The sequence below is a fragment of the Mirounga leonina genome, unplaced genomic scaffold, assembly GCF_011800145.1.
Source record: "Mirounga leonina isolate KUSES-001 unplaced genomic scaffold, KU_Mleo_1.0 Mir_55, whole genome shotgun sequence".
Taxonomy (NCBI): Eukaryota; Metazoa; Chordata; class Mammalia; order Carnivora; family Phocidae; genus Mirounga; species Mirounga leonina.
Genome location: NW_023270816.1, coordinates 3,471,488 through 3,493,285, shown reverse-complemented (window position 1 = coordinate 3,493,285; position 21,798 = coordinate 3,471,488). Strand labels below are relative to the sequence as shown.

At 52.4% G+C, this 21,798-nt stretch overlaps 1 protein-coding gene across 2 annotated transcripts; it reads right to left on the bottom strand.

Moving 5' to 3' along the window:
* Positions 1-2,848: 2,848 nt before the first annotated feature.
* LOC118001890 (poly(A)-specific ribonuclease PNLDC1) lies at positions 2,849-20,527 on the bottom strand. Of its 2 annotated transcripts, XM_034992062.1 has the most exons (19): positions 20,452-20,527; positions 19,987-20,044; positions 19,634-19,707; positions 18,403-18,442; positions 17,742-17,865; positions 17,491-17,579; positions 15,729-15,829; positions 14,239-14,315; positions 13,917-14,060; positions 13,344-13,413; positions 11,729-11,814; positions 10,466-10,521; positions 7,407-7,471; positions 6,918-6,971; positions 6,690-6,732; positions 5,054-5,153; positions 4,571-4,746; positions 4,344-4,442; positions 2,849-3,087 (listed from the first exon to the last, which is right to left on the bottom strand). In XM_034992062.1, exons 1-19 carry the CDS (start codon positions 20,525-20,527, stop codon positions 3,024-3,026), a joined length of 1,596 nt encoding a protein of 531 aa, XP_034847953.1. In that variant the 3' UTR covers positions 2,849-3,023. The 2 variants fall into 2 exon arrangements, with proteins under 2 accessions (XP_034847953.1, XP_034847952.1); XM_034992061.1 differs by lacking the exon at positions 20,452-20,527 and having other exon boundaries at positions 19,987-20,318.
* Positions 20,528-21,798: the final 1,271 nt, after the last annotated feature.

Below are 21,798 nucleotides of genomic sequence, written 5' to 3'. Positions count from 1 at the left end.
CCTGTAACCCGGCGTGCGGAGCAGGCTGGAGCGGGGTCGAGTGTAAACAACAAAGTGGGCTGAGCCCACGTCTCCCCCTGTAGTCTCTCTTTCCCCATGTCAGGACCTGGTACTTCTCTTTAGGAAAAGGGATCAAGGCAAATGATAGCAAGAGTGCAGACAGCAGGGGTTGGGGGAGGGAAACCTGTGTGTGGGAGCTGCCTCGTGTTGACCCTCGGCTGACACTATGGAAGCACCGTAGCATTCCAGAGACCACAGCGACAGTGTGGGGTCCCCAGCAGAGGCTGTGGGTCACTGCCTGCAAGCCTGGCCTCCAGCAAAGCCTGCTTCAGCCTCTGCTTTGTCGTCGTAAGGTGGGGGTTACACACACTTACCTGGCAGGACTGCGGTGAGCGAACTAAAACAGCGCTGCTGGAGAACGTGGTGGGCAGAATACTGGCGCCCAGAGACGCCCACATCCTAATCCCAGAAATGGGATTATGGCATCACGTGCAGCAAAAGGGACTTAGCATTTTAATTAGATTGCACTGGATTTTCAGACAAATTTATGGAAAATTGCACCAGAGATGCTTAATGGTTAGAAAGTAACAGGCTTTGTTTTTTCCTTAGGAAGTATTCCAAAGTTGATCACAAATGAATTTTTTTTTTTTTTTTTTAAGTAGGCTCCATGCCCAGTGTGGAGCTTGAACTCACAACCCTGAGATCGAGCCCGGAGCTGGGATCAAGTGTCAGACACTTAACCGACTGAGTCATCCCAGGTGCCCCAATGACATGAACTTTTATCTTTCAGAGAAAATGTACTTGAAAGATATGAAAAGGCTAATTTTAAGATGACCGTTCTAAGACTGCTCTTTCCACCCATGATCTTTCTTATGCTAAAAATCTCATCGGTTACAAACAAGATTCAAACACTCTAAGAGCAAGAGCCGGGGTCAAGTCACTTCTACATGATGGGCGGTCGTTAAGGACATCCTAGGCCAGGGACACCTGGGGCAGCCGTGCATTCTTTTCCTTGACTGCAGAGGCAGAACCATGTCAATTATGCAGAATGTGGAGACTCCCCATTTTTAAGGTGCCTCAATGAGCAGCATCAAAGAGATCAAAGTCCATTCCAAGTAGCACGGAGGCTCTAAGCACAGGGAACTCTGGCTCACGGGGACACAGAGCCCCCCCCCCCCGATTCCGTGGACTAGAGAGCCAAGCGCCCACCTGCGAGGGGACAGACCAGGAGCCCGGCCACACAGCCCAAGCGTTCTAACAGAGGCAGGAGAAGCCCAACCCCTGAGGGGGCCACCAGGACAGCAAAGATCCAGAACCTAGAGGAGACACCAGCTGAATGGAGTCTCAGGGGCGAGGGGAATGAGCCAGGCAGAGGGATGAGGAATGATGCTCAACATGGCTACAGGACAGGAGCAAGCAGGAAGGTGAGGGGCTCAGGAACCAGGGTGCAGAGTCTGTGGAGGGACTCTGAGCAGGAGAGGTGCAGGGGGGGCAGGCGGCTGGGGGCAGGCTGCAAGCCCGGCCTGTGAGCCGGTCTATGGTGAAGGGAAACATGGCTGAAAGGGGAGAATGGGCCTGAGCCACAAGGCGAGGCAGAGGGAAGGGGGGAGGGTAGAGCACCTGGTCTACGTTTTTGCTTTGGATTTTTCATTTAACGATGGGATAAAAGAACTACATGAAAAGCATGGGGATGAAGACCTAGACAAGACGAGGAGAAAGCAGGATGAGGGCAGCAAACAGCCCACGACCGGGACCCCCCGCCCCCGCCGCCCCCCCTCCCTGCAGCAGGGACGGCAGGCAGCGCAGCCGGCGTCCCCACCGCCCGAAGGCAGCCCGCGTCGCCAGCGGACGGCCCACTGCAGGTGCACGCAACAGCGGCGCCCTGCAGACGGGCCAACGGGTGAGTAACTCCCTTCTCCAGAACCACACAAGCCAGTTGCTCCAACCCTGGAAAGTCAAAACGGTGACTCGGTTCACTCTGCCAAGGGCTTGTTCACTTCTCACGTTTGCTTACCGAATGTGGAGCTCATCTAACGAGACTGAGCCCCAAAAGCCCCCAAGAGAAAAGGGGGTGCTCCTCAGCGTATACAAAGTTACATTCAGTGGGGGGCGGGGGGACCTCACTAGGATGCCTTTTGGACAAACGGGTAAAACTTCCTTCCCCCCGCCCCCAGAGAGCAGGCCTTCACTGGTCCAACCACGAGCTGCCCCACTGGTCACTCACATCCCTCAGGACGGGCCTGGGGCTTCTGGAATGGCGTCTGCCCCCACTAGCGATTCCGCTTTATGGCTTTATGGAGGAAACTCCTCCGCACCCGCCCCTCACCCTGAATTTAAGGAGGCTTTGCTAAATCGGTAAGTGAAGTTCATGGTTGAGGAAACAGCCCAGCCGAGTTCAGCTCTCGATAGAGAACAGCTATTCTATATACACACACACACAGCTGGGTGAGGCGTAGAGCAGCGTGGCCCCTGGCGTGGCCCAGTGCAGGGGAAACAGAGTGACCAGATTGTATCTGGCCTCAAAAGGTACGCAATCTTTGCTTCTGAAGTGAATGTTAAATACTGTAAACCATAAAACATCACCAATACACATGGACACTTAGCTTCATTTCTTCCCCCTTTACTAAACTCAGGCTGGTAGGGATTTAGGTCTGGGGAAGGGCCTACCGGCCAAAAATTTCTCTCCCAGAAATAATGGAGCCTTTGGCTCACCTACTGTCCAGCTCCCATGCTAGCTGTCTGGGCAGGAGACCCTCTGGGGGTCTAGCCTAAATTCCCAGAGGCGAGGACTTCTCCCCATTCAAAGAAAAAAAAGCTCTGGCCACAAAAGTACCACATCTAAGGAATTCTTTATCGTTGATAATCATTACAGAATTTCACCTTCAAAACAAAGTTCCTCATAAGGACCACACAGATTGGCCTGCAAGTAAAAATATGATTTACACAAATAAAACCCACAAAAAAACCAAACGGATGGCTGTCCCAGGGAGGTGCAGGGATAGGACAGAGGCTGCCGGCTGCACTCAGTGGCCAGGTCTTCCGAGGAGAAGCGCCAGGAGGGCCCAGGTGATGACCACGCCACAGACCCTGCAAGACAGAGGTCAGCGGTCCTGGACGGCGGCGGGCTGTGTGAGAACGGGCAGGTCCAAAGCCAGACACGCAGGCCCCCACCCTGCTCACCCAAATGTTCCTGTCTTCCCATCATTCTCCCAGTGTGAACTTCTGCCTTGAGGGCAGAATGGCTTTCAGACACATGCAGACGAGTCATTTTCCTAGTGATTTACATCAGAGGTTGACGGATGGAGAAAAGATTGCCTAGGGGCCATTTTTCTTCAAGCATGCGGTTTTCTATAGATACGGCTCCTAACCAGCAAGCCAAAATCCTCAGAGCAATTCCATCTTTCAGTTACGCAGGCCAAAAACCATGATTCAAGCTCGACCCTGCTCCAGTTGGTCCTTGATCCCCCTTTAGCGCCCCACTCTGCCAGCCGGCAGCCCAAGCCCCGACCGGACGTTCCGCCCGCCTGCCTCCCCAGTGCTCTGCGTGCTCTGCAGTCTGCCCCACACAGAGCCAAGAGTCCCACCTCTCTGAAAATCTCCAGCTACCCGCAGCTTCTCCCACAGCCCTCACCCACAGCCCTCCACTCCACCAGGCCCACGTTCCTCCCCAGCCTCTCCTCGTGGTCTTCTCATGGCCCCTCGGCATCCCGGACACCTCCCCACTCAAGGGCCTCTGCCCCACTGCCTGGCCAGTCCTCCCCAGTGCTCTCCCTGGCTTGTTCCCTTACCTCGCTGGAGACTTTAATGGGGTCCCCATCTCTTCCCTTAACCAGTAACCCCTCCTTCTGGCCCCCCACTCCTACCTCCTGACCTGCTCTTATTTTTAATAAATGCTTGTCACCTGATCGATCCTGAAATTCACTTGTTCACGGTTACCTCCCACTGGAGGGTGAGTTGTAGGAGAGCAGGGATTTTGTCTTATTTGCGGATGAAGCCTAGAACCTATGACACTACCCAATCCAGCAGACATTCAATAAATGCTCGTCCAGTGTTCCTGAAGGACATTCAGGTCACCGTACTTGGGAATGACTCCTTTACAACACACACTGGTGGGCTGCCTGGCGGGCTCAGGCGGTTGAGCATCCGACTCTTCGTTTCGGCTGAGGTGGTGACCTCGGGGTCGTGAGATTGAGCCCCGCATCGTGCGTGCTCTGCGCTCAGCGGGGAGTCTGCTTCAGATTCTCTCCCTCTGCCCCTCCCTCCGCTCGTGTGCACGCTCAAATACACCCCCCCCCCCCCCCCCAGCGAGCAAACTCCGCAGCCGCGGTCCCGGGCACGCTTACTGTAACAGGCAGCTGATGTTCGGGGAGTGCCTCCAGTACCGGTAGAGGGACACCTGCAGGCTGGGGTGGCCCCTGTACTCCTTCAGGATGCTCCGGGCACTGCCAACAGACAGTCTCGGGTCAGGCATGCAAGCGTCAGCCCTGCTGTTCCAAGCAGGCTCCAAGTGGCCGCAGAGAGACAGGGTGGCTGAGGGGCACGGGGGTGGGCCGAGCGCCGAGGCACCTACTCCTTAAACTTGTTGGTCAAGAGCAGGAACTGGCTCCGCGAGAGTCGCCGCACATCGAACTTGCAGAGATTCTGAAACTCACGATAGACTTGCTGCTCGCTGACCCCAGGCCACCTCCGGACACGGAGGAGGAGGATGGGAGGTCGGATACTGGGGCAATCTGGACCCGAGAAATTCTAGAAGGCAGGGAGAAGAACAGAGGAGGTTTTCTGCACTTCCTACGGACAACTGACCTGGTTTGAAAATCCTGAGAGGCTAGGAGAGGCTCTGTCTGGGCTGGGAAGGGACGGAAGGAATGCGCGCATCCACGACGCTTTGGGCAGGAAGACAAGAACAGAACAAGCCTAGCGGGGGCGGGAGGACCCTCTTCACTCTGGTTTTGGTTGCTCTCAGACCACCTCTGAGAGATCCCCGAGAAAACCGGGCTGCTTCCCAGCACATGCCTCTGAGAAGGGGAAAGGAGCAAAAAAAAAGGCTACTCACAATCTTAGGGACCCCAGCTCGGATAAGATTCACCTGGTTCACATAGGGAGCGAGCACATCAAGGTAGAGAGAGAAGGAGGGCTCAGGCATGGGGCCAGCACTACAGGGACAGAGAAAACCCCAAAGCATTCAGGCACACCAGCGGTCAAGCACAGGTCCTCAGCCACCGCGAAGGGTCTGGGGACGGAATAGGGGAGGGTGCCGCCTCAGACCACTCTCCCCTTCCTCCTTCCAAATCGGCAGACTCCCCCAACTGACCAATCCCAGAGCGCCCTCTGGGGCCCCAGCCACAGCTGAGCTTTCAGGGGTCACTTGGATCTGTCGGTGACACTTGGATAAAGCTTCCTTGACAAGCATCAGCAATGGGCTCAGAGAATTAGTGAGAAGCCACGGTCCAAAGGTCCACTTGACAGGACATCGCTCTCAATCCCGAATGGCCGTCCCTCAGCCCTCATTCTCGCGAGCCTGCCTCCATGCAGACATGACCACGTGCCGGAGCCCAGGTCCGGGCAAAAGCACGGGCCTTGGAGCCAGGCAGGCCCGGGACGCCATGGAACTTCTCTACCCCTAGGAGGGTTTTGAGGTCAGGAGGATTAGAACCCAAGCATGGAAGGCACCCAGGTGCAGGGCATGAGGGGCTCCCCCATCAGGCACACGTGTACCTCCCAGTCGGCACTCAGATGCTGTCAAAGCACAGGAAAGAGTGAGAGAGCAGACTTATTTAAGTTATAAGCCTCACATCAATAGGTTATAGGGTATACAGCCATTACTAAAATGGAAAGATAGGGGCGCCTGGGTGGCTCAGTTGGTTAAGCGACTGCCTTCGGTTCAGGTCATGATCCTGGAGTCCCGGGATCGAGTCCCGCATCGGGCTCCCTGCTTGGCAGGGAGTCTGCTGCTCCCTCTGACCCTCCCCCCTCTCATGTGCTTGCTCTCATTCTCTCTCTCTCAAATAAATAAAATCTTTAAAAAAAATAAATAAAATGGAAAGATATAGGTAGTACCAAAGTTAACAGATTAGTAAAATTAATAAAAATTTTGGACTAGTCTGAAAAGGTTTCCAAGTCAGCCTCAAAGACCCTGTTACAATTTTGATTCGCTCCTTCACCAAGCCTAAATCCTATTTAACAAATGCACACACCAAGGATGGTGGCCTAGAACGCATCTTCCAAGTGTGGCCTTGGTGCCTAGGAGCCTGGTGCCGTTACCATGGGGAAATGCATTTAAGATTCCAGTTCGGGGTTTTAAGAATCTCTCCCCTATATGCCTTATTCCGAGTCACTACCCTTTTCCGCAGCTTGTGTGGACCCCACGGATGTGCCCTCCCACCTCACTGATTTCCATGGTTACGAGAAACAGGTGGATAACAAAGCCTGCATACCAAACACTGTGAAGCACCGAGGCAGGTGTGAGGCCCTGCACCCCACCTTACTGCCTTGGCCTCCTGGCACGTGGATCTGCCCCGTGCTGAGAAGGGCCCTGGCCCAGCTCAGAGGGGGCCGGGGCAGTAGGAAAGGCCATCCCGCACCGCCCGTGTTTGGGAGAGCCACAGGAGCCCGGAGGTCCTCGCTTACAGCGAGGGCTCAGGGGATTGGACCACAGTTCCGGGAACAGGACAGAAGGAAGGAACACTCACCGGTGTGCTCTCCACAGAAGCAAGTGTGCCACTTTCAGAAGAACTGGGGGGAAAGCTGGAGATGTAACACACGTCCAGGCTCAACCACAGCACCCCATCAAAATACACAAACCCCTGCTTTATGTCCGTTATGCACAACCCACCTGGAAATAGATGGGGAGCCTCGGGATGGTGGGGATTATCACAAATAAAGCAGGAGTCCCCCTTTCAGAGGACGGCAACGCTCACCTGATCCACAGAGGAAGGCATCGTACGCGGCCTCGTGAGGGTACTTGGTCTCAACTGAAGCAGCGTTCCAGAAGGAGAGAGCAGGGCACAGCCATCAGAACATGGCCTGCACAGGGCTCTCTCCCCCACCCAGCCGCACACCCGCACCGGCCGTGCACACATCACCGACAACCATCATTCCTCCAGAGATGTGTGTGCCCTTCTCCCCACCCACGCCTGTCTTCACCCCGGTCCCCCCACAGCAGCAGGAGCCGAGGCGGAGAGCCTCCCGGCAGGCCGGCCACATGTCCAGGGGGAGGTGACCCCCAGGAGCTGCGATGCCTTCTGGGGTGGCTCCCTTGTAAGGGGGGTACCTGGAGCACAGACAGGAGGACGATGGAGCACTCCATGTGGCCCTCCCACACACCTGCCCATGGGGAGGCCAGGCCTCCACTCTGGTACCTCAATACTCTGCCGCCCACGGAGCAGCTTATGCTCACAGGAACATACCGTACTTTTCACACTTGCTTGCGTGAATAACCACTGGCCCGGAATTCTTGGTAGGATTCAAGTCACTAGTAGAGAAGAAAAACAGGATGGAGAGTCACCGCAAGTAAGCCCTTCTTGGTCTCTCCTCACCACGTTAACGTAAGTAAAAGGGTCCTCAGGACTGGGGTGACTTTTTAAGAAAAAGAAACAGGAACAGGCGGTAGGGTCTCGGTAGACAGACCAGGGCAGATGGAAGGAGCACACCTGGGCCGAGGCTGCAGCCGGGCTGCTCTGCGCACCTGCCACACGCTGAGCCAGACCCGAGGCACCAGGACACATGTGACACCGGCTCTGCCTGCAGAGCTACCCCGTGGCCCAAAGGGCAGGTACGGGGCTGGTCCCGCTGCTGCAGCGCCCCAGGCACGCACGGAGCACCCGAGGATAGGGAGGCTGCGGGCTGCAGGGACGGAAGGCTTCTCGAAGCAGGCAGTACCCCAGGAGTCCCCAACCCAAGGAACTCGCTCAGCTGAAGCCACGGGGAGGCGACCGGCATCTCGAGCACGGAGAGCATGCAAAGGGAGCGAGGGAAAGGGAGCGAGGGCTGATGGCGCTGCCGAGGCGAGCAGTGTGGCTGAAGCCCCCGTGGGAAGGGCAGGGGCCAGGAAGAGAGCTTGGATGATCTGTGGTGGGGAGACTTCAGCAGCATCAGGAAGACGGACCAGAAACCTGGCTCAGTCAGGTTCATGTTTTGAAAGATCACTCCAGCGACAGTACGCAGTGAGCCAGGCCAGGGGATACCCGTGGCGCCTCTATGGTCCCTGGAATGAAAGAGGCCGGGGCGGAGGCAAGGATGCTGGGCACGCAGGGGCAAGGCAGACCTGAGAGGCTCCAGAGACGCTCAGGGCATCAGACAGACAGGAGTCCACGGACTAGAAGACGTGGCTGGCCCAGCCCCGGCCCTGGCACAGGGGATGGCACTCAACGAGGAAACCTTCCCTTTGTTTTCCGACAAAGGCTCTTAGAACCTGGGTGTGTGCCGAGCACCTCTGCACCGCTCGTTTCCCCATCTGTCCGGTGCATGTGCCCATTCGGTTTCAGGCCACCGGTCACAAGGCCAGCAGTGGACGCCACACAGACACGGGCCGAGCGCAGGCATCGGTCCAAGTCCTTTCCCGCGTGCGAGCACACTTGTGTCCACGGCTACCTGCGAGCTCCCCGCAGTCATATCCTCAGGTCACAGGTGGTACAACGGAGGCTCAGAGAGATTCGGTCGTTGCTCACAAGCCAGCGGGTGGCAAAGTCGGCCTTTCAACCCAAGCAGTCTCGATTCAGAGCCTGTGCGTTTCCAACAAAACCCTCACATTTGTGCACGGCCCCTGTGGCCATCAGGACTTCGCGAGAGTTGCAGGCACAGAGGTGGGTTTGAGGGACGGAGAACGATGCCAAGTTAAAGGTGCCCGTAGTCGCGTGGGGCAGGAAGGCCCGGCAGCCAGGCAGCGAGCGAAGGGCTGTCCTGGAGGTCTAAATAGTCACGGACAGCAGTAGCTGAAGCTAAGGGAGTGCATTTGGTCACCCAGGGACACGATAATGAGCAAGGAGCGGGTCGAGGAACGACCCTGAAGGGACTTAAGGGATGGGTGGAAGAACAAGAACCCACAAGGAATGGACTGAAAAACCATAAAACCCACCAGAAATCCAGGGAAGGGTACCACCGAAGCACGGGTGGGGAGAGGCTGAGCGTGCCAGGCTCCAGAGAGCAGTCACCATGCCCATTCCTCGGGCCTCCCATGCATCAGCCCTTGGCTGGGACGACGGAGGAGTCTGCCCCGGGCAAGCTCACGAGAGCAAGTTCCGTGAAGGAAGAGAACCTGACCTCCGTGGGTCACGGCCGCATAGAGGCCCCTGAAGAGGCATGTCGCAAAGAGAAGAAGGAAGACTGTGGTAGCGAGAGCACAGAGTCAGGAGGGTGGCTCTGCAGTTTAAGCGAGGAGAACAAGGCTGATGGCGGGCGAGGGGAGGGGAGGGGAGAGGGCCAGGCTGGAAGCCCCGCCAGGGACACCGCCGAGCCAGTGGAGGGAGGACCACGGGGCTGGAGGCTGGACAGGCGGGCGCAGGGCAGCCCTTCCCGCCTGGGCCCCCCCGACAGGAGGCGCTCATGTGTCCTGGCTGCTGGGAGACACCCTGACAAAGACAACACCACAAATGTTGGCAGGGCAGGGAGCGGACACTGCCTGCATTTGGCCTTGGATTTTCTTCCTGGAAATGGGGACCTGGGGGCGGGGGGCATTGGAGGAAGAACATGAAGCACGAGGGCCCAGAGGAGACTACCACGCACTGCACTGCAGGGGGGTGGGGGGGGGGGAATGCGGGTGGTCAGAGGACTGTCACCAAGAGAGGAACAGACCCATTCTCCTTTCAGAAAGGTGCCACCTTCAGCTGCCATGATGCCCCTCTCTCTCTGCTGCTCGGGGTTTCCTGGTCCTCCCAGATGGGGAGGAAGGAACCAAGCTCCCCAGACCCTGGCACTTCCCAGGCATCGTGTCCCCACTAGCACGACCCAGGCCTCAGTCAGAGCTCTAAGGGGGAGGTGGGAGCTGCTTCTACAGAAAGGTCAGGGTCATCCCTAGTATTGGGATCATTCATTCACTCAAGTGTTTGGGGTGCACCCTCCAGCCCCGTGGCAGGCCCATGACAAACACCAGGGTCCAGATGGAAAACAGCCCGATGTGCTGGAGCTTACCTCGCCAGTAATCAGACACAGATCAAGAGAAATTAAACCCTGGCCACCAGAAACCACCATATAATTCAACAGCTGTAGGTATTTCACGGGTTCCTGCCCCTCTAGATAGGGTGTACCCACCTCAGCACTAGGAACACTGTGGGTTGGGGAATTCTTGGCTGTTGGGGGCTATTCCTGTGCATCCTGGCCTCTACTCACCAGATATAGCCCCCATTTGTAACAACCCAAAATGTCTCAACATTGCCAGATGTGTCCTGGGGAATAAAATCCCCTCCACTGAGAACCTTTGCTCTAGGAGCAGCTCAAAAAAAAAAAAAAAAAAAAAAAAGGGCTTCCTTACCTGTTTAGGACTTCATAAACTTCTGAAAGATTTGAAACCCTTGGGAAATTCAGTTCCTAAAATTATGGAAAACAAATCAGGGAGAATAAAACTTGTGCTTTGTTATCTACTTTGAGTATTGCCAAATGGCCATTAAAGGAACATGGAAAATAGTTCCTATAAACCCCTCTTTCTATTCAAACATAAGTGTCCTTATTCCTTGATCAGGATGTCCAAGCACCTAATGATCTTGGGTTTCCTAAAAGGTTCCCAAAAAGCGAAGCTAGAAAAACTTCAACAGCTCCTACAGCCTTCCTTCAAAGACATGTGCTTAAGTGGTTCCATGAACATACGCCTCCAAGGCACCAGGCCATGGCCAAGGACACACTCGTAGGACACCAGGTGCTCTGAGAACCAGAGCCTTGGGACATGCCAGGTCGCGGTAGAGCTCATCTCCTCTTGTGTGACAAGGAGTCCACATGGGTCCTCTCAGATCAGCCCACGTCCTTCCTGCTTCACGCTAGGACTCTGCCACACGGACACGAGCAGCATCAGAGAAGTGTTCAAGAACTAGAAACCGGGGTGGTACAGCAGTGAATGGGCTCTGGGCAAGGATGTACCAGGCAACCCAGTGCCATTTCTGTGGCTCCCTTATTGGATAGTTAACTTCAAGTGACCAGCTTCAGGCTTTAAAATGCTGATCTGATTTCCCTTTCTCTGTTCCTCAGTTTAACTTCGAAGAATCATTTAAGCCAGTGGGGTGCCTCCCTTCTCCATGTGTGGTTCACACCCTAACTGCACTGCACAAGCCCCTGGGAGCTTTTGAAATACAACCCCCCCCCCAATCCCTCCAAACCACTGGGAGTTGGTGGTGGGACCCAGGTGTCAGGATTTGGCTTCCCAGGGGATTGTAATGCACTCAGGGTGGCAAACCCATGACTTTACACCTCAGTAAAGATTCTTCAGAGACTCCTGCACCCTGATGCTCTTGGAGTTGGCTGCAAATACTCCTCACACATACCTCAAGCTCCAGCACAAGCTCTTCTGTGGACTGCTTATTTAGATCAGACAAGTTCCATATACCTCATTCAAAACATGGGAACTCGAATGAGGGAAGGAAAACACTCAGAAGCTAGTAAGATAACCCAATGTTAAAACACAAAGGAAGCCAATACTGGTTGTAAAAGAGGAGAAAAGGGTTCCAAGAAAGATTTTTAAAAAGAGACAAAGTGAAGTGTGATTGGGACAAAGCACTCCTTAACCCAAAGCAGCCCCGTTCCTTACCTTCCAGATATCCTTGGTCACGTTCTTAGTGTCAATGAGAACAGGAAACAGGTTGTGGATATTCAGCTTAAATTGATCATAGCTTTCTGAAGGAAAAGACCAGATAGAAGGGAGTTTGTTGGTAAAACATGGGAATTCTCCAACCTAGCTTGTCACCAACACTAACAAAGCAAACAAAATGGGAATTAAAAACGTCCTTTCTCCTAAATCATTAAGAATTGACAGATCTCAAACCAACCTGCCATCACCATTCATGGTGGTGAAAGCCAAATGGCTTTCCATTAAATTCAGGATATCGTCTATGGTCAAGGTTAATGTAGTTTGCAAGGTTCTAGCCAATGGAAAAACGGAAAAAGAAGTGCTATTGAAAAGGCAGATATGAAATCGTCACTTACAAGGGACTATTCAGAGAAGATCCAAGAAAAATCAACTAAAAATTGTGAGTGAAGTACCCCGATAAGGAACTGAGCTATCGATTGGTTTATTTATCAAAGGCCTACCTGCACACAGTTTAAAGAGGTTTGCTGCGAAACCAACCAACACAAGCCTTGCTCTCCTCGTCCCACTCCCCAGACAAGCACTTTCCAGTCCTTTTCTCTGGGTGTTTGTTCCCGGATTGCTCAGCTATGCTACGGGCGATTTCACCAGTTTTAGGCACCTACGTGGCTTCCTACTGCGTAAGAGGACTCCTGACTCAGCCCCGGACCGCACCTCCTTGCTCTCGTGGGGCCAGGTCACATTCCCCCCCACCCCGCCACCTTTCCTTTCTTACCCAGCTCTTGTTCTCCCTGCAATTTTGTTTTGTTGTCTCAGTTTTTCTGGTCATGGCTTATGAATTTTACCCCAACTTCTCCCCCAATTTCCTCAATATGCTCAAACTAAGGTGTTTTATCAATTCATTTCTTGGGGAAATCTTAGAACCGTCTCACCCTCTTGATCTAGATAGTGTACATTACTTCATTTAATCCCTGATACTAGGATATTGGTACCATTACTACCCCCCATTTTATAGGAAGCAGAGGAAGTGCTTTGTTGGAGCTCACACACGTAACAAGGGGTGGAATGAGGAGCCACGCATGGCTCCCAAGTCCATGCTTTTAACGGCTACACGACCCCGTTGTACATCCAGCCAGGGCACCATCAGTCATGGAAAAGTATGGCCCAACCACAAGACAAGGCCACACAGCCACTGATATGGCATTTATTAGGTCAATGACACAAATGCTTTCGGTAAGTGGAAATATAGCCAAACATAAAATCACCTATGTAGTGTGATCTAATTTGTGAGAACTCACAGAGGAAAAAGCAAAGTGTTGGGATTATAGCTGAGATTGAAGGCAGCATCTCTCCTGCTCACATTTCTGATTTTATAAGGTTTTATACAAGGATCTGGGACAACTTCCATAATGGGGGCCAGAGTATCCATTCAAATGTAAGTTTTTCTGCCAGAAAGGCACCTGGCTTCCACTCCGCAAAAATGGGAACAGGCACAGAGATGCTGGGACTCTACAGAAGCCAGCGGATCGTGAGGAGATAGCACAGGAGGACCCTGGCCCCCACCCCCTCTCAAGGTGGCCAGTGAAGATGGAGAGGGGGATGGCAGGTGTGCCCGTACCTGGGAGTGGCCGGAAGAACTTCTCGTGCAGATGCAGCAGGTCCATCATCATATTGTGGCCCACTAAGGGCTACTTGGAGGAATCGGCAGGTGGCAGAAAAGAGGTTTAAAAACAGACATCCAAGGTGAACATGCTCTCGCAGAGGGGGTAGCCTTAGAACCCACGGCAATCCTATCACACGGCAGTCCACCCCCCTTCACCCCACCCTCATGAGAGGTGGCCCAACGGCTCTGATGCCAGGAGGACAAGCACGGTGCAGGAGGGATGTGGGGCACAGGGTCCATGCTGGGGGTCTAAACTGAAGAACTTCCCCCAGCAGTCCTAGGTCAGCTAGTAGTGAAGCGGCCGTGTGCCCAACAGGGGGAAAGGAGCCGCAGGGTTTTATGCGGACACTCTGCCCCAGCTTAACCCATCACGGTTTGGGGAAAGCAAGGCTAGATCTAGAAAGCCAGTTACTGACAGGAAAGAACCACTTATCTCAAGGAATCTTATTTTTGTTGGAGGACACAGCATATTTCTATGCTCAGAAATACAAATGACTGCTAGGGATCAGATTTTTTTCCCCCCCCTACCTTCTGGGCTTTCACCAGCATCTGGAAAAAGACCGAAAAACCCCTGGCAGAGAGAAGAATCTTCTCCTTCCAACAGCTGGCTCGATCACAGGAGGTGTTTTCAAGATACCAGCGATGTTGTTTACTCACTTTTTTCACTATTATCTGAGACAAAAGTAGAGACAAGTTCTCTGAATCCTGGGTTCCTGGGAACGAAGCCAAAGAAGCAATTCATCTCAAAAGGAGGGGTGAAAAGACAAAAGAAAGCCTTTCAGAGGCCAGATTTGGTGGAATGAGCGAGAATAGAGCCACTGGGACTGCCTGCTCACAGGTGGGAACTCACCCCCTGATCTCTCAGGACCGTCCAGATGTCGGGGAGGGCCTGCCTCAGCACCAGCTGGACCTCAAAGGCCTGGAAACCTGTGGCAAGGAAACGCAAGGCTTGCACAGAACCACCCAGACGGGGGTTCACTTTCCCCTCAGGAGAAGAAGTTGAGAGATGCATGGGGACAACGGAGAGGCAGCTCTCAGGTGTACCTAAACCCAGGAGCCCCCACGACAGGGATGGCACAGCATTCACGTCCATTCTCGAAGTTTATCTCAGGGCCACTCTGAGACAACCCTGGCGAGCCTTTGTGGGGGGGTTATAGCTTTTGACATTCACTGCATTAGAACAGTGAACGTTAAACAATGCAAAGTTCTCTTTTAAAATAATAAAACCATTACACTGCTACCCGTGATTTTGTAACATCATGCACTGGTTATGTGAAAAATATTGCTTTGTGGAGTTACTCGAATTTTTTGATGTTCACACATTACATACGATCAACAAGACATGTACCACGGGCCATCAGAACGGTCTCAGTATTGGGAAGCTTGTCAAGCTCACGGTGGCAGACCTGAGTTTTCCAAAATTTTAGTTTTTGATGGAAAGCTCAAATTTTATCACTCACAAATTCTGTTATTTTCCTGCAAGTGACAGGCTTACTTTTCTCACTTGAGAAAAGGACTGAAAATACCCAAAATCAAAATAACCACAGTCTGTTCTTTCATGTAAAAACGACATTCCATTAAAAGAAAAGGCATGGACTCAGCTCCCAGCTCAGAAACATGAACGGGCACTTTCATCCAGGGAACCGCTGCACTTCGGTTAGCAACAGCAAGGTTTTACGCATATGTATTTTGACACATCGAAATTAAAAGATGAACAAAGATTGAGTTACTTCTTCGCCACGAAGGTAGTTCATAAAAACTAGATTTTGTGTTTCTAAGCTGGAAGTGGCAACGAAGTACAGGAGGACAGCCCGCAGGGTCTGCTCCGAGGTGCATTTTTACCCACCGGCGCCCCGCTCAATACTATCCATGCAAATGCCCAGTGACAACGGCAAGTGACAACCAAGTGAGATTTTGACAGTACTTTTGACCTTGTGCACCCCTTGGAAAGGGTCTGAGACGCCAGGGGGCCACAGACCAAGCCCGAGGACCACTAATTGAGGGCATGTTCATTGTGATTCCACACTGTGCCGTGGGGGAAAAAAAAAAAATCCAGGGGTGAACACAAGTAAATAATAGTAACACAGGGCTCTCAGGATTGGGATAAAAAAGACGACTCTGAATGGAACGGGACATCTTCAACCTTAAAACTCAAAATAAGTCAAAAGGCCTCCGGCTTCTGAGTTGAGGTCAGAGCTTGATCTGACCCCAGGGACAACACGCCCGCTGAGCCGATGCCCAGGATCCACAGGAAGGAGAGGGTACGTGCCCCCCAACCCCTGCACCCGACAGTGACCAGCCCCAACACCCCCAGGCTGGGGGGAGCAGCCTCCTACCTACCAGCGATACCAGGGAGAGTCATCCAGTCGCCCTCCTCCGCCAGGTCCAGCCACCGTGTCACCTCATCGATCACCACCTTGATCTGGTCTTTATCCAGAGAACTGAAAATGGGCACATGAAAGTGGGATGCTGGAGAAAACCACCAGAACCTTAAGACAACGTTAACATGACAAGAGTTTCAGAGGACTCCGGTTTTAACATTGTGATCTCAGCAACAAAATAAACCCAAAAAAGACTATTTTCTGAATCTTGTTCTGCAAGAGAGAGCCAGACACTCGGCTGATACTCTCCCCTACAATCGCAGGAGCATGTTCCATCCCTTTCTGCTTCACTGGGATGCATGGGAGCTAGACAACACTAAACACTCCTGTCAGGCCTGTCTGCTTAATTCAGCTTTTGGGGTGAAAAAGCACCATCTGGTGAAATAAGGAAGAGACAGGAACTTTGGTAAGCACGTCCTCTACGTCAGAAATATAAGAACACGATGTTATTTTGAGATAAAGAAAGACTTTTCTCCAACATTTGAAAATAACAGAAGGTTAAAAATTCAAATAGATCTTCTCTTACAAAAAAAAAAAAAAAGCTACATTTTTATATGAAAAACTCAGGATAAGGATTTCAGCGGAGGAAAAAAAAAAAAGGCACCTCCAGGGGCACCTGGCTGGCTCAGTCAGTGGAACACACGAATCTTGATCTTGGGATTGTGAGTTCAAGCCCCACATTGGTCACAGAGCCTACTTAAAAAAAAAAAAAAAAAAAAACCTCCAATATTATATAATTATCTGGACCCAATATTCAATCATAATATTCCAGAGTTAAAAATCGGTCTAATTTAACCTCCCATCCTGATAAAGGCAAAGAATCTAAAGCTCAAAGAGCTGAAATGACTAGTTCAGCTCCAGACTCTGCCAACACGGCCTGCCTAGGGCCCAGGGGACCACACAATGCTGTCACTCCACTACTCCTGGCCCAAGCTCCATAGCAGTCCTGGTTTCAAGTAAGACAACTGGCACTGGGGGCTTAAAAAAAAAAAAAAAAAAGGCAGAGGGGCGCCTGGGTGGCTCAGTCGGTTAAGCGTCTGCCTTCGGCTCAGGTCATGGTCCCGGGATCCTGGGATCGAGTCCCGCATCGGGCTCTCTGCTCAGCTGGGAGTCTGCTTCTCCCTCTGCCTGCCACTCCCCCTGCTTGTGCTCACTCTGTCAAATAAATAAAAATCTTTAAAAAAAAAAAAAAAGAAGAAGAAGAAAAAAAGAAAAAAAGGCAGACCCCGCCCTCAGGAGCACGCAGATTCAAGAACACGGGGCAATATGTCCAGGCCATGACTGGCGTGGTCAAGGTTATACATCACTGACCACCGAGACCTCCCCGAGATCGCCCTGAAGGCCAGCATAACATCTCACACGGAGTCCCACAGAGCCTGCTCCCCTCCCCTCTCCGCCCCCCCACCCCACTGGCATGAAGCTCCCGCTTTTTCATTTGAGTACGGAGTTAAGAGTCAGTGCCTTTTTTCCCTTCACTTTTCAACACGAAAATCATCCTCCATATAGTAGGACGGCTCTCCTCTCAGGTGAGGGAACAGAACGCCCAGCACTTGGAACTGCTGTGTTTGGCTGATGGCATGCTGCCGAAGCCACCCCAGCTAAAGGTGATGGCGGGAGGTCACCATACCCTGGAGCCGGCACGCCAACCCACAGGAAACTCGGAAGATCAGCAGCAAGAGAGCAACAGAGAGTCCCAAAGCCCCCAGAGAAACGGGCTTTACCTGCGAACTCTCCAGTTCCCGGTCAGGATGCTGTGTTTAATTTTCTTCTCCTGCTCCTCATTCATATATGGGATCCCATTTTTGAGAAACTAGATGGGGAACAAGGAGACTAGTGGAGGCATCCTCTGGGCAGGGGAGCAGAGGGAAAAGAAGCCTTCCTTGTCCAGTTCACGTGGACAGGAAATGGGATTCAGCCCAGCTGGACCAGAGAACCTTTAAAACCTTCCCATTTCCCTTCTCTGCTGCCATACCTTGTTGTAGTCGAAGCCATACTGATTTAAAAACTGAACACTAGAAGCCTGGAAAGAGAATTCGGAATCCAAGATCCCAAATGTCGTCGGGAAGAGAAAGAAGTTACAGGAATGGGCTACATACCTATAAAATAAATAAATAAATGTAAAAAGGAAAAGCCAAAACCATTTTTAAAATTCTAGCTCTCAGAGCTGACTTCGGAGCAGGCTCCTCCTTTCATTCAAGAAGTATTTGAATGTTGGCTTTTTCTAGTACCAACTGGCCCTGGGGCCAAAGGAAAAAGGCAGAGATCCTGCCCGCATGGAAGAGTCTAGCCCCCATCCTGAGCCTACTGTTCAGCAGGCTTTCTGACTGCTGGTTCCTGGGAGCCACATCACCCTCATTATGACACCGTGTTAACTGCTACCTTCAGGGCGCACAGAAACGGGGAGAGGAGCACCTAAATGCTGGGAAAGGCCCCCCAGAAAAGATACTGTGCCGAGAGAGACTTGGAGGAGCCAGAAGCTGCAGGGGACAGCGGGGCGGAAGGGCACAGAAGCAGAGGAGACTATGGAATGTCTAGGGCCAACGTGGTTCAGACCCTGAGGCAGTTGGAGGGGAGCAGGTGGAGAGGATCAGTGGGCAAGAGCCAGGTGTTTTGCAAAAGGTCTTCATACATACTTGTTCAACTCTCCTTCAATACTGGAAAACACAGACAATCCTAGAAGAAAGAGGAGGAAATGAATACCAAAGAAAACCTACCAGAAGTGAGCTTCAGAAAGGAAACATTTTGAACAATATTTTGCACCTAAAGAAACTGTGTACCCTTTAGAATAAGATTGTCTCTTAAAGAAAATATGGGGCGGGGCGCCGGAGTGGCTCCTTGGTTAAGCGTCTGCCTTCGGCTCAGGTCATGATCCTAGGGTCCTGGGATTGAGCCCACATCCGACTCCCTGGTCAGCGGGGAAGCCTACTTCTCCCTCTCCCCCAGTTTGTGCTCTAGTAAATAAAATCTTAAAAAGAAAAAAAGAAAGAAAACACAGACTTGGAACAGGAGAACTATCAACTGTAATTCACACTGAAATTATTAAAATAGGATGGTGAATGGTTCTTCAAACACAGAATACTGACATTTTTTCTAGTTTTAAAACTCACCAGAGGAAATGCTAAAAACCAGAGATGTATACATTTAATGGCTTTAAAATGTCCATATTGCTAAAGAGACCCTATGCAAAGTGAAGAAGGCTTCAAAGTAGGGGAGGACAACAGAAACGTATCAGCGTGCCGTTTCATGTACTTTTCACGGAGGTCTTACAATTAAGGAAAAAACCACAAGAGAATAGCAAAGGACAAGGATAGAGAGCAACCACACACACAGACGGTCCTCATTCACAGAAAAAGCAGGGGTCAGTAAAATCTGCTGGAAGTATACCAAATACATATGCACATACCAGAACAATACACACAAAAGGTAACTCAAATGTACATCATTAGCAGACTGAGTCAATGGATATATTCAATTTGGAATACTATGTGACTGTTAAAAATGGAGAGCTGTTTATGTCAATACAGAAAGATCTCTAAGCTCCATTAGCGAACAAGGCTACAGAGCAAGATACTTATAACGTGATCTTGTTTGTATAAGTTTTCTGTAAACAAAAATCATGCACATTTTCCCTTGAAAGATGGTACAGACTCCTTCATGTTGATGAACGGTGCTGCTAAACGAGGTTTCTGCTTGTTGCACAGTGTTAGGCCCACAGGCACAACACAGACAAAAACCGAACAAGCATCCACAACCACAGCCAATCTCTCTGAAAGGGGTCAACGCTGTTTTACCAGCAGGAAACACAAAGACAACCCAAGTATCTCCTTCAGTAACTCAGAAGGAACGGCTGAAGAGGACACTCACCAATCTGACAGATGGTGAATTGCTGAACACTGTGGCGGGTCTTTAGATACCACTCGGAGGGCAAGTCGAAAAGACTGGGGGAAAAACAGGCATCTCATTCCACAGGCAAGGAGAGGACATAAAGGTGCCACAGCCTCCGCGCCGGAGGGGCGCCTCTCAGCCAGAGGCAGCGTTACCTTGTTACCAAGAGGGAAGGCTACCAGCATTTAGAGGACAAGGGCCAGGTCCCCAGCCGCCCCCCCCAAGGGCTGCCCTGCCCCCTCAAAGCCAATAAGGGACGTGGCCGGAGTGCGAGGCACGAGGGCACAGAGGAGCGCACCTCCCCTGGCTCAGCTACGGCAGCTTTGGTGTACCTGATCTGCTGGGGCCGGGACAGGTTAGAGCGAAGGCCTGTGAACTCTATGTCCAGACCTGCGGGCCAGAAAAAAAAAGACAAGCGTCCCCAGACGCAGACCATTGCCGCACGGTTCTTGCTGTCAGTGCTGCAGGTGGCAAACGTGTTCGGCTCACCGTCGGCGCTCACGAGGCCAGGCGGGATCAAGAAGACGAAAATGAGAAAGCCAAAGCAAGGATACGCCAGGCCAGTCATCCCGTGGGCTCGGCTCCCCCTGGGCCACAGTGGGGCCAAGGCCGCAAGTGCTGCTTAACGTCTCACCGCCCGGCCGGAGGGCTCTCCCGCCCTTGGGGGGGCCCTCTCGGAGCCTCCCGCGGCCTGGAGTCCGTCCCCGCTAGGCCCCACCTCCCCGCCCCGGCCCGCCCCCGCAGGCTCGCGCCCCCCAGAGCAGATGGGCGACAGGCCCGACTCCCCCGCGCCTCACCCACGAAGTCGGCGCCCAGGACGAGCTCCTGCAGCAGAGGGAGACTCTGCTCGAACTCGTCGGCGCCCACGTCCATGGCCGCGCAGCTCGGCCGAAGGCGCCCGGTGCGGCCACGCGCTGCCACGCGCTTCCGCCGCGCCGCCCGTCTTAAGGGGCTCGCACGGCGATTGGCCGCGTGCCGCCACCTGCCCGCCCACAGGTGTCTGCTTGCGCACCTCGCCCGCCCGCCGGGGCTGCCGGAGGCCCCGCCTTCGCAGCCAGAGCCCGGCTCCCCTGGCGGCGGCGATCTCTCTGCGGTCGCTGGAAGGTGGCACTTCCGTAGAGCTGGGTATTAAGAGGCGTGGTAGGAGAAAACAGCGCGGAAGAAGGGTACGTGCAGACCGGGCGGGAGCGCCTGAAGGAACTGCAGGAAGGAGGCAATCACGGCAGCTGCGGCGGGGGAGGGCCCCATCTCGTCCGCGTTGAAATCTGCACGTCTTCGCACCTGGCCCCGTCCCCTCCCCCACACTCTATCTTCTCCACTTTGTCTGCAACATCATCCGTGATACCATCTCTCACACTTGCCACAAAGACCCTCAGGAGTTGCCTATCAAACTGAGGAAACCTTTGGTGCAGAGATGATCTAGGACCATCCTATTCCTTGCAGAGAAAACCCCTACCTACAGCGTTACTTCCAGGTGAACCCTATTTTTGTCACTGCCAGTTTCCAAAGCCACTAGTCCAGTCTTCGGTATTTACACCCGCCCTTGAACACCAGACTTGTTTGAAAAGCCTTCTACAACCACAATCTTCAAAGTGAAGTGCTCCAGTCTTTAAGATGAGGCAAGAAAATATCGGACCTATAATAAACACTTTCAAATGTCTCCACTAGGGTATTTATTGATCACAAGAGGACCACTAAGTCACTGCATCCTCTCAGAACCAATCATACTTTTAAAAAATGTTGGTGCATACCCATCTTTTTAAAATACCAAACACTCGGATTAGAAATAGTAATGTTATCTCACTTCTGTATAAATATATAATTGGGATACACATTTAAAAATTGGGAAATGCTCTAGAAGCCGCCTTAACTGCTTACAGGTTCTTTCTCATTGCACCGGTCTTAAATAGCCAGAAAGTTATTTTGATTTAATCGACCCCTATAAAAGAGTTGCCGTTGATTCCCACTTAGCCCAGCTTCATTTTAGATTAAGGTGATTGCACTTCAAGCTTCATCTCCTATCCAACAAATTCTCTTTTCAAGGCAAACTGAGCATACACCAACCCTGCTCCTTTCCACCTCCACTTTCAGTTCCTCACTGCGTTTCTTTCTTCTTTCACATCTGGTTCTGCATGTCAGGGTTC

Bases quoted from the DNA above. Each gene is read 5' to 3' on its own strand.
- LOC118001890 (XM_034992061.1), bottom strand. From the start codon at position 20,222: ATGACTGGCCTGGCGTATCCTTGCTTTGGCTTTCTCATTTTCGTCTTC. The intron at 14,316-15,728 runs GTAGGTAGGAGG...TCCTTGCCACAG, and splicing joins GACTCTCCCTGGTATCGCTG to GTTTCCAGGCCTTTGAGGTC. The intron at 6,972-7,406 runs GTATGTTCCTGT...ACGCTGCTTCAG, and splicing joins AAGCAAGTGTGAAAAGTACG to TTGAGACCAAGTACCCTCAC.